At 36.1% G+C, this 11,863-nt stretch overlaps 1 protein-coding gene and 1 pseudogene across 1 annotated transcript; one reads left to right on the plus strand and one right to left on the minus strand.

The window, feature by feature from the left end:
- Positions 1–973: 973 nt before the first annotated feature.
- Positions 974–11,052, minus strand: LOC126689952 (protein WALLS ARE THIN 1-like; annotated as a pseudogene).
- A 77-nt stretch (positions 11,053–11,129) lies between these two features.
- On the plus strand, positions 11,130–11,789 carry LOC126689954 (uncharacterized). Its single transcript, XM_050385103.1, has one exon. It carries the CDS (start codon positions 11,130–11,132, stop codon positions 11,787–11,789), a length of 660 nt encoding a protein of 219 aa, XP_050241060.1.
- Positions 11,790–11,863: the final 74 nt, after the last annotated feature.

Genomic DNA, 11,863 nt, shown 5'->3' on the forward strand with positions numbered 1-11,863 from the left:
TATACTTGAAGATGTTAATGGGCCTCATGATTTGTAACCCAAATTAAGCAATTGAGTTGAAGTTTCTTCCAAAATCTATTTTGTGTAAATATAAGCCCTTCGTTAGGGAAGCCTATTCGGTGAAAGATAAGGAAAAAAAAAAAAAAAAAAAAACATATTTCTTCCAAAACTAAACCAAAATGGCTTCCGAGTCTGTGACCCTTGACCCATTGAGAAAAAAATATGGGCTTGATCCCAATTCTTATTTTTAAAGGATGGTATGGGTCATGGGCCACAAATTAATGTCGATAAGAATGTTAGTTGTGAATCCAATTCATGAACTAGCAAGATCCAGGCTTTGAGCCCATTTTATGATGCAAGAGAAGTACGGCCATAAACTCATTCAATAGTGTAAATCAAATAGGGTTATGAGTTCAATCCAAGGAGTAAAAAAAAAAAAAAAAAGTGGTCCGTGAGCCTATTTTAAGAAGTGAAGAAATGTGGGCCAAAAGCCCAACCTGTTATGCACGAGAAAAGTTTGGGCAAAAGACCCAATCCAAGTAGTTGTTTGAAATTAGGGTCTTTTGGGCTTTAAAAAAAAAATTAATCCCAAAATCCATTCATTTTCTTCATAAAATGTGATGAGTTGACATAGGTTAACCAATGAAATTGCAACATAAGAGAATAAAAAGAGTCCTCAATAGGGTCCAAAAAAAAAAGGTACCATATTCAATTGTCCAAAATTGCAATTTACCCATTTTTTTGAAAGTAAATAATATCTAGGAAAAAATCCTTGAAATGTAGTACATGTTAAGTTTCGTTCCTAAAATCTAGAAACTTATAATTTTGCCCTTGAAAATCTAAAATGTCACACATTTTTGGCCCGCGCATATGACAGACAGCCAAAGCAATAGTACATTACTAATTGCATAAGTTTGGTAAAAAGTGGATAGACAAAATTAATTGCTAGACAGTTCATCAAAAAAAAAAAAAATTAATTGCTAGATGTAGGAAGCCATGGTTGGATGATTGAGACATTGCTAAAACTTTCTCCATTATTGTTTTCAGACACTGAGGGCTTTTCTTCATCTAACTTTCTTTCTTCATTTTTTCCCCCACACAACAAGGTATAGTCCAGCTACGATAAAAACTGCTCCAAATAATCCTGCATATCAGAACAAAGAAAAATAAAATCTAACAAACATTATTGAAATGGATCAAGGGAAGTTACCTAGAATTTTTTATTTTTTATTTATATTTACTATCAAGTTACCTAGACTTAACCTAAGCCTTTAGTACATAGCTCTAAAAAGGAAACTAATTACAAAACACACATTAATATATATCATCAATACTCATTACACATTTGTTAAGCGTGGACATACTTAAAAAATATGGACAACGCTTACGAAATCATGAGTATTGTTTGTAAGAAAATTTAGATGATAAAACTTTTGGCATGCAAAGAAAAGTTCAAGGAAAAAAAAAACTATATATATATATATATCTTTTTTTATAGATAATATTTTAATCTATAGTGTCCATTCCATAATGATTGCTCTTATCACCAAGTTAAGACTCATATCAACTTTTGGTGTAGGCAAGTTTGAACCCCGATCTCTACTAGTTGAATTAACTGGAACCCACTAAAATTAAATTGATTTGTAGCTAGAGTAATGAGACCTACCCTCCCAAGTAGAATTCTTCACCTAAAGCAACGTCTTCTATAATAGCAACAAGCAAAGTCTGTAGAGGTAGATAAACTTAAACAAACACCGGCCTTGCCTTGTCAATTACATATATTTGTATTGCATATGCCATTGCAGAAGCCACCAATCCCTGCAACCAGCTCTATCATTCCATTAGGTTTACTTGATAATGGAAAATCTTACTCTAAATTGTCATGGCAATACAACTAACACAACTTGTTTTACAACAAATTTTATATTTGATAAAGTGGTTGACTGTGAGTTATAGACACAAATGACACTTATGGACCCATGCACTCACATATATCACTTCAACAATTATGAAATTTGATATGAAAAAAGTAATGTTCGTAAACTGTCATGATAGTCAAGGAACATGCTAAGATTGCACCTCTTATCAAAATACTGAAACATGTGCATGGTTGATCAATGAGACTATTACGCTATACAAATCACAGATAATCATGATATTAGTTAACTTACAAACCGTATAGAAAATAGTAAAGAGTTCATCAGTGGAGGAAACTATCCAAGCTTGGGAGTCTTTCTCAAAGAGCGCTGCTACTACCAGAAACTGAAAAATACTAAAAAATTAAGTGTATGAGGTAATCGAAAGCCGAGCTGGATATTTCTTTAAGACCGGTGTTTGTAAGACAATCCAACTGGACCAACAAAGGCAGTGACCAATAAGATAGATGCAGCCTTAAGTCCAACTTGTCCCTAAGAAATATGATTGGTGTGACTTTAAATTTGATCCAAATAGGGTTGGTCCCTTGTAAAGAGTAATCACAAGAGATCCAGCAACAGAAGAAACAGTTCCAAGCACCTTGGCTATACCATCTTTCCTTTTCAAGTGTACTTGCTCCATTCTGCAAAATCAATATTGGTTCTTAGTGACCTATTTCACTAAGGCTCCGTTTGGGAGTTTATAAGGGAATGGAATAGAATGGAATGGAATGATTATAAGGGAATGGAAAGGAATGGAATGGAATGAACTAAATTTAAGTAAGGGAAAGGAATGGAAAAGAATGGAATGGAATGGAATTAAGTAACCTTGTTTGGATGTTTTAAAATAAATGAATGGAAAGGAATGAAAATGAATGGAATGTAACTAATCTTGTTTGGGAGCAACATGGAGGGAATGGAATGGAATCATTTTCTGATAATATTACTATTAGACCCCTATTTTAAAATAAAGAGTTGAATATATAGGGGTATTTTGGGAGTTTTAGTTAAAAAATCATTAAATCTAATTTCATTCCCTCCCATTCCTCCCAATTTTGGGGGGAATGAAAATTTGAGGTTTTAAGGGAATAGAGAGGAATGAGTGTTCCCTCCTATCCATTCCATTCCCTCTCACTTAAACTCCCAAACAAGGGAATGAGCTTTCCATTCCCTCCATTAAAACTCCCAAACAAGGGAATGGAAGAATATTCTAAAATGATTCTTTTCATTCCTTTCCATTCCATTCCATTCCCTCCTCCCAAACGAGGCCTAAAGGTATTAGACTTAGAAAGAGATAAGAAGATTAATGATTTCTCTTGCCCGAATATGGCAGCCATGAGAAAGGTTATAGCAGGAACTGAATTTTCTGTTGTAGAAGCAAAGGTGGCTGAAGTGTTGTTCAAACCCAGAAGATAGAATCCTTGATCACATGTTATCCTGCCAGAATTGAAAGCCAAGACTGTAACTGGGAAAAACTTTGCTAATCATATGTTAATCTACAATTCCTTTCAAAAAAGAAAAGAAAAAGTACCCAATAAGGCCAAGGAAGAAGAGTTGTAACAAAAGAGAAGTACTTATTGGTGGTCTGTCTCTCCTACACATACGAAAAAATATAAGGGTATATTTGGTAGCTGTTTTTTCCCTTTATTTTTTGTTTTCAAAAACAATTTTCTGTTTTTGAGACTAAAAAGCTTGTTTGGAAACCCAAAATGGACAGAAAACAAAAAATTGTTCTCAAAACTCAATTTGTGAAGGAAACTGAAAACATGCAAAATGCTGTTTTTAGTTTCTAATTTTCAAAAGTCAATAAAAACACGCATTTAATTTAATAAATCTATCTCATTTAATGAGTTAGCATTAGAATTCAAATCCTAGTAACAACATATTTTAGTATTTTCTATTTTTTTCTTCAAAAAACAATCTTTTTAATTTCAACTAACCAAACATGTTTTTTATTTAAAAAATACAAGAAAACTTTTTTTTTTTTATTCCCAAAAACAAAATTTTAAAAATAGAAAACAAAAACTGTTACCAAACATAACCTAAGAATGGCAAAGAAAATAGAGCTCAAAACAGGTTGGAACAACTTATTAAGTATGTAATATAAGGTTGTAAGGACCAAATTTGAAATCCCAACCCAACACGTGGATGGACTTAGGCCAAAAAAGCCCAAAACAATGAATTTGTAGAGAATGAGTTAGAAAACTAGGCTTGGGTTGATCGAACAATGAGTTAGATAGGTTTGATGACAAAAATATGAAAATAGACAACTGTAATATGAAAAAAAAAGGTCCTCGGCAAAGTCCAAGGACCCTGGTTCTTATGTATAGTTCTTAGGTAACGTTATAAGTTTGACTGTAGATTGATACAATGTTTCTTTCCTGAATTTTCCGATCCCTTGTCTTACTCCCTCTTTCTCATTTTATACTGTCTTCTCCTTCTATTTCCACCTTCCACGTGCACTCTAGATGGTTGATCTGGATACTTGTCCCATCAACACTTCTTATAAGTCCTCATGTAGTAGCTGTAAGGCTGAAAACCACTGTTCAGGCATCACCTCCACATTAATGCGGCTAGAGAGTTAGCTGCAGTGCATTTAATGCGGAGGCAGCACCTTTCTTCTAAGATATTTCGGGATTCCTCCTTATCTGATTTCTCTGCAATGCCTATCTGCTCCAACTGAATTTCCGGGATTGTCATCCTTGCTGATAACCCATCTTACAGGACCTTGGCTTTGTCTAGCCGAGGACTCTTTCATCCTCGACGAGCTCTCTTGAGCTATCATGATCAAACTCCACCTTTTATTCATCAGCATAGTCTCCTCTGACGAAGACTTCTCCTCCTCGGGAAGATCATTGTTTTGGGCTTGGGCCATAGGCCCAATATATGGGTAAATAATGAACTTCTGGGCCCAAGGGCCCTACAATAGCCCCTCGAGATTCTCCTTTCTGGCTCCTCAAGAAGAAAGGAGGATTTCGATATCCCTAAATTAGCTCCGTGCCCATTTCGCCCTTCCTTTGCTTATAAAGATGCTCTTTTGACTGCCCAAGACACGTTCTTGGTGCTACAACATTCGAGACATGTCCTCATTAAATTCTGGCAGCTCTTTGTCCCCCACGTTCTACGGTGTGATGCGAATCCTAAGGTTGAGGGCTTCGTTGGGAATTGAGCGGGAATTTTCCCGCTCTTTACTCTCTCCTTGGTATAAATATCTCTTAAACCTGCATTCATTTCATTCTAGTGCATATACCTTGAACCTGCACACCTTTTCAACTCACCTAAGCCCTTACAAATACTAAAGACCTGTCCGAGGACACCTTTATTCTTTCCGTAAGTCCTCTTGAATTTTTACTCTTTAATTTTCTACACATTCCTCTTTTCTTCACATTCTTTCTTTTTCTCATCGGTTCTAACTTCCTTTCTCAATCTCTTTAGTTTTTCCAGCCTTTTCTAGAAATGGGTAGATTTAAGAGCTTAGTAGATTCCAAGGAGGGGATAGAAAGTTTTAGGGTTCATTACAAGATCCCTCTAGGAGTAGGCATTAGGTATTGTAGTGAGGGTCAATGGCACGAGGATAGGCAAGTCGAGGAGGTAGTAATTCTAATGATTGCCTTCATAGAAGGAGGAATGAAAATCCCCATGGGTGGACTAGAGACTACCTTAGAGCTCATAAGTTGGCTCCCACTCAGTGTGCCCCCAATATGTTTAGGATCTTAGGCTCCGTGGATGCCCTCAATGAAAAAATGGGTTTAGGTCTAACCCACCACGATGTCAATTGGGTCTATAACTTTCACCGTCTAAAGGGGCAGGGGTACTACTTGAAATCAAAGTATCCCAAGGTTAGGCTCATCCAATGCCTTCCCGAATCTAACAAGGGGCTGAACAAAAATTTCCTGATCTTGTCAAGGGAGTGGAGTGATGGTCTCCCTTGCCCGTTTTCATCCTTCGTTTATAATTTTTTTGTCTCTTTTCTAGATAATTCAGGCTTTTTAAAAACAATTATCTTATAGATAAATACCCTAAAATAAATCTTGATAAAGTTCAAATTATCCACAATTTTAATGCTATCCAATCATCCCTTTTATTCCTATGCATGCATCCCTATTTTAAACACTAAATATCAACCAATCACAGAATTATTTAATTAATTTTAATTATTTAACCAATCAGAATTAATTTAAATTGATCATGTGTGGTCGATCCTACCTAGACACAATGCATGTTAACCGTGCAAACTTGATCATGTGATATCTTTAGATCCGATGGTCCGATTTGAAAACTAGAAATACAATTGCAATCGTTAGAATCTCAAGATCATTTTTATGATATGCAATGAATGAATTAATGCATGTAATGCAAATACAAAATGATGCATGTGATGAAATTATGATTTTTAGGGTACATGGATAGTCATTAAAGTCATTCTCCTTGATTAAATCATGGGTGAAAAATTGAGTGTCTACATAGTTGTGGAGCAATGGACCCTTAACCTCACACTTAGCCAAACACAACTATTCTCTGCCGCTCTATGGGTACAGATACACAATCTCCCACTAGAATACCATGATATTGATTTTGCTCATTTCCTTGGAAACTTGATGGGAGAATTTGTGTCTATTGACTGGCATTTATGAGAATTCAAGTTAAGATTGACCCATGGTTTCCACTGATAGTTAGCTTCATTCTTAAAAGAGATGATGAGCAATATACTTGGGTGGAACATAGATATGAAAGAGTCTTCAAGATTTGCAAAAGATGTGGAATCATAGATCATGCCTGTTCATAATGCCATATGGACATGTTTGATATAGAAGAACTTCTGAGAGACCAGGCTTATTGAATCCGAGTTCAATACCCCATGGAGTTTGCTCTTGATCTTACGGAAGTAATGCACACTGATGACATCAGAGCATTTCGTAGGCATCCAGGTCGTAGGACCATAAGGTTCAGTTATGATTCTAGCTCTAATCCTAGTCATACTGAACCCAACCAACCTCAAACACAACCAACACATCAGCACCCAAATCAAACTCAATCACAACCAGCACACCAAACACACCAACCCCCAAATTAGGATTTCAATACACTACCACATCCTCCAAATAACACAACGACTCACTATTCCTTTAGTCTTTCTAGATTTGATAGATTTGTGGTAACCAATTTAGATGATTTAGATGTACATCACCAAGAAGCTAGCCACATCAATCCTAATATTCCAACAAATGATAGCTTTTGGGAAAATAATCCTTTTATGGACTCAGAACATGAACGTGATCCACTAAACACCCCAACCACCCAATCCCATATCAACCCCACAACCGACCAAAATGCAAACCAATCTGAATTTTGGATGCCATCAAAAGGCTCTAATCTAAGATTAGTTGATGTTGAATAAGGTTTTAGTGGATGGACTAATGCAAATATTGTTAATGTAGATTAGGAATCAGCAACACCATGCAACATGGAATGTGATGGCTGCCAAAATTTCTGTGTAAAGCTGTTTCTAATGAACAGCCCAGAGGCTTATGAGGATTCAAATGAGACAAAGTGGAATGGGCATTCTCATTTTCATGTGGGGGAAAGCAGTGAAACAACAAATGATTTGGATGAAATCCAAATCACAACTGGTCATCTTACTAGGATGGAACAAGCTGATCCACAAGAGAGCCCTTGGAATCAAGGAACTATTGACAGGCAAAATTCACACAGCAAAATACATAATTTGGAATTAGAAGCACGTAGGAGCACTAACAACCCATTCTTAATGGGAATAGAGATGATGGTCTATCTGTCTAATACACAATCCCCTAGCTATATTCTTAGTTTGGTTCAGCTGCTTTCTCAGAACTCTTTACAATCAATGGGCCTCTTTGTTCAACAACTATTCCCTATGTGGTTCTATAATACTCAAAATCTTGTTCTTAACCACGACTCAAATTCAGCAGCAAACTGACTTCTTGGAAGGCAAACAAGAATTGCAATTGAAGACAATGTTCCATGTAGGCCTACATCAATGGAAGGATTACTTCCTTCTACACACGCAGATTTTGGCTCAAGACCATCTTCCCCTAAGAGACAGCGTGACGAGGAAGAGGGAGAGACAAGTAGTGTTAATAGTAGAAGATTGAGCCAAGAGCAGTGGAATTTTAGCAACAGTACTCGCAACTTGGAAGAAGATGCTAATCAAATAATTACCTCACTTCAAAACATTGAGTTTGAGAATAATGAGTTTATTCTTAAACTTAGATTCACAGGGAGATCAACTCAGGTTCAAGAGACTAAATTTATCTGGAGCAGATAGAATGCAGGATCTCAACATTAGCAGAGTATAGTTACTAATCTAATGCAACTTTTGTCTAACATAAGGCTTTCGCAGGCAGCCTAAGAAAGGCCTCTGCAGCAATCATGAGGACATTGGTGTGCAACTATAGAGGCCTCGGCAATACCTATGCAGTTTAGCTTATCTTCGAAATCGTTGAAACTATCAACCCTTCTATCTTATTTTTAATGGAGACAAAGCAGAAGAAAGGAAGGGGAAAGTATTGGACCCATAAGTGGAATTTTGAAAATTTTTGTGAAGTAGAAAGAGTAGGATTATTAGGGGCTTTTGTTGTGTTGGAAAAATATCAATTTGATTGTATTAGATACCTCAAAAAATTTCATCCATATTAGAATGAAACATCTTACTTTTGGTTTGTGTTACTTTACTTTTGTTTATGAGCATCCAAAAACCTGTAAAAGGAAGGAAGTGTGGAACCAACTTGTCTCCCTCCAAGAGAATATAAATGGACCTTGGATTTGGATTGGTGATTTCAACCAAGTGTTATCCAATGGAGATAAAAAATCTTCAACCTCCCAAAAGTGCCCAAGAGGATCAGAATTACACACTTGTCAACAAGAAACAGAAATGATACCATTACAATCAACTAGAGTCAAATACACATGGAAAAATAAAAGAGATGGGGATGCTCTAGTCTTGGAAAAATTAGACAGAGTTTTCATTAACAATGCATGGTTACGTACTTTTGAACATTGCACTCTTGAAGCCTAGCCTATCACGGTATCTGATCATGCACCACTAATTTTAGACATCAACAACATTCCCATCTATAGAAGAAGGCTTCAGATTCTAGGCTATGTGGCTAATGCACCCAAGATGTAAACAAATAATCCAGAAGGAATGGCAGCAAAAAATTTCAGGTTGCCTTGCTTACATCCTTAAATCTAAACTGTACAATGTCAAGCAAGCTTGCATCACTAGGAATAGAAATGAATTTGGAAATTTACACCATAAACTTTCCAAAATAAAGGAGGAGCTTACATATATATAGAACCATAGTGACACTCCAGAAATTGCCCAACAAAAACAACAAAAACATAAAGAACTCCAACAACTTCTAAATATGGAAGTGTTTTAGGCACAAAAAGCAAGGAAGGATTGGACAAAAAAAGGTGACAGAAATACTAGATACTTCCATGCTATTGTTCGTAAGAGGAGCAACCAATCACATCACAAAAATCAAGAACCACTCAGATCAATGGATAGATGAAGATCAGAAATTAAGGGAACATATACAACAACATTTCCAAAGTATCTTCCAATCAGAATCAAACAAAAGTTTAGAGAGTATTATGGAGGTTTTGAATACATACACACTACCAGAACTCTCGCACCTACATAGACAAATATTGGATAAGGAGTTCGATATAGAGGAGATTAAAGAGGCTGCTTTCCAACTGGATTCTTGGAAAGCACCAGGCCCAGATGGCATTCTTGCAATGCTCTTCTAGAAACGTTAGGATATAATGGGACAAACAGTAATACAAGCAACATTAAGCTTTCTCAGAACAGGCTACATTCTTAAGGAACTCAATAACACGTTTATCACTTTGGTTCCCAAAAATCTCAGTTTGGAGGAAGTCTATGAGTGCAGACCTATCGGCCTACGCAATGTGGCATACAAAATTGTTGCTAGAGTCTTAGCAGATAGACTAAAACTAATCATTGATGATCTTATCACTCCTCATCAAAATGCATCTATTAAGGGCAGATTAATCACTGACAATATCATTTTGACTCACAAATTACTCCACACAATTAAGAAGAAAAAAAGGGAAGACTTCATTTCGTTGCACTGAAGGTGGATTTAAGCAAAGCTTATGATAGACTAAGTTGAAACTTTATTAAAGCCACACTTCAGAAAATGGGTTTTAGCCAACAATGGACTCAATTGGTGATGCAATGTGTCAACACAATGACATACATCATTCTAGTCAATGGAGCTCCTACAAAAAAATCCAAACCCAATTGTGGTATAAGACAAGGTGACCCATTATCACCTTACATATTCATTATCTGCACAAGTATTCTTACATGCATGTTACAGGATTTAGAAGTTAAAGGCATGCTAAAGGGAGTGGAAATAAATAAAGGAAGGCTTCCTATTTCACACCTCATGTTTGCGGATGACATTATCATCTTCTTCAAAGTTGCCAATCAAACCATAGACAAGCTGAGCCAAACCTTTCAAAGTTTTTGTGAAATGTCTGGTCAAAAGATCAAAAGATAAATGGTACCAAATCAGTCATGGTAGTTAGTCTCAACTACGATGAAGCTATAAAAAAAGACTTAGCCAGAAAGTTGCAAGTAAACATTAAAGCAAAGATTGTGAAATATTTAGGGATCCCGGTGGACCAAAGAACAACAAGGAAGAAATTGGCCACCAAATCATTGATCGGCTATAAAGTAGACTGCAAACTTGGAAAGGTAAACTCCTATCATCTACTGGGAAGCTAACTCTAATTAAATCAATCATGCAAGCCATGCCAATATATTCTATGTTGATCCATAGATTACCAAAAGACACATGCAACAGAATTGATAGAATCATTAGAGATTTTTGGTGGGGAAACACTACAGAAGTAAGGAAATTACATACCATAGCATGGGATATAATTTGCTAGCCTAAGGAAAAAGGTGGTGTAGGTATTAGGAAGACAGAATAGTTCAATCAAGCCCTGCTAGACAAACAATAGTGGAGAATAGCTCAGAATCCTCAATCACTAATAGCCACCTCTCTTAAAGGAAAGTATTTTCCAAAAGTTCCTGACCATTGGAGTATGGAAAGATGTCCAGCTACTACATCTCAGATATGGAAAGGAATATGGAAAACAAAAGAAATACAAATTTCAGGAGCTAAATGGCAAGTAGGAATGGGTGATAACATTAAATTAAGGGATCTGCTATGGTATAAACCTTGTAATGAAACAACATTGTTGGAATACCGACTTGACAAAGGCATAGTTCAAGATTTTATGGATTCTGAAACAAGTACTTGGAAAGTTGAACTCATTGCAAATATATATGACACAAGAGTTGCACGAGAGATTATAAATACCCCACATTCAAAGTTTGGACTTCCAGATAAAATTTTATGGTCTCATTCAAAGAAAGGGATATACAAGGTTGATGAGGGATACAAATTAGTTACTATGGAGCAAGATGGGATAGCTAATTATGTTATGAATGGAATGGGTTGGAAAAATCTTTGGAAACTACAAACCCCATACAAAATTTGTATGTTCTTATGGAAACTGTTACACAATGGGTTACCCACTAGAATGGAGCTAATCAGAAGACAAATAATGGTCAGTCCCAAATGTGTAATGTGTGATCAAGAAGATGAAACGTTGGATCATCTTTTTCTCAAATGTCCTTTTGCTAGAGCTTTATGGTTTGTCTTGTCTCAAAACATTCGATCTGAAGCTATTCCATCTGTTCGACAATGGTTGATAACCGTTCTCAAAAAATGCAAAGCAGGTAATGGACAGGAAGATAAAGTTCTTAAAGATATTAGTGCCACTCTTGGGTGATTTGGACCAACAGAAATAATGTTCTCTTTGAAAATAAAACTGCTGATGTTCAACAAGCCATTTCAAACACCAAA

The sequence above is a fragment of the Quercus robur genome, chromosome 6, assembly GCF_932294415.1.
Source record: "Quercus robur chromosome 6, dhQueRobu3.1, whole genome shotgun sequence".
NCBI classification, from domain to species: domain Eukaryota; kingdom Viridiplantae; phylum Streptophyta; class Magnoliopsida; order Fagales; family Fagaceae; genus Quercus; species Quercus robur.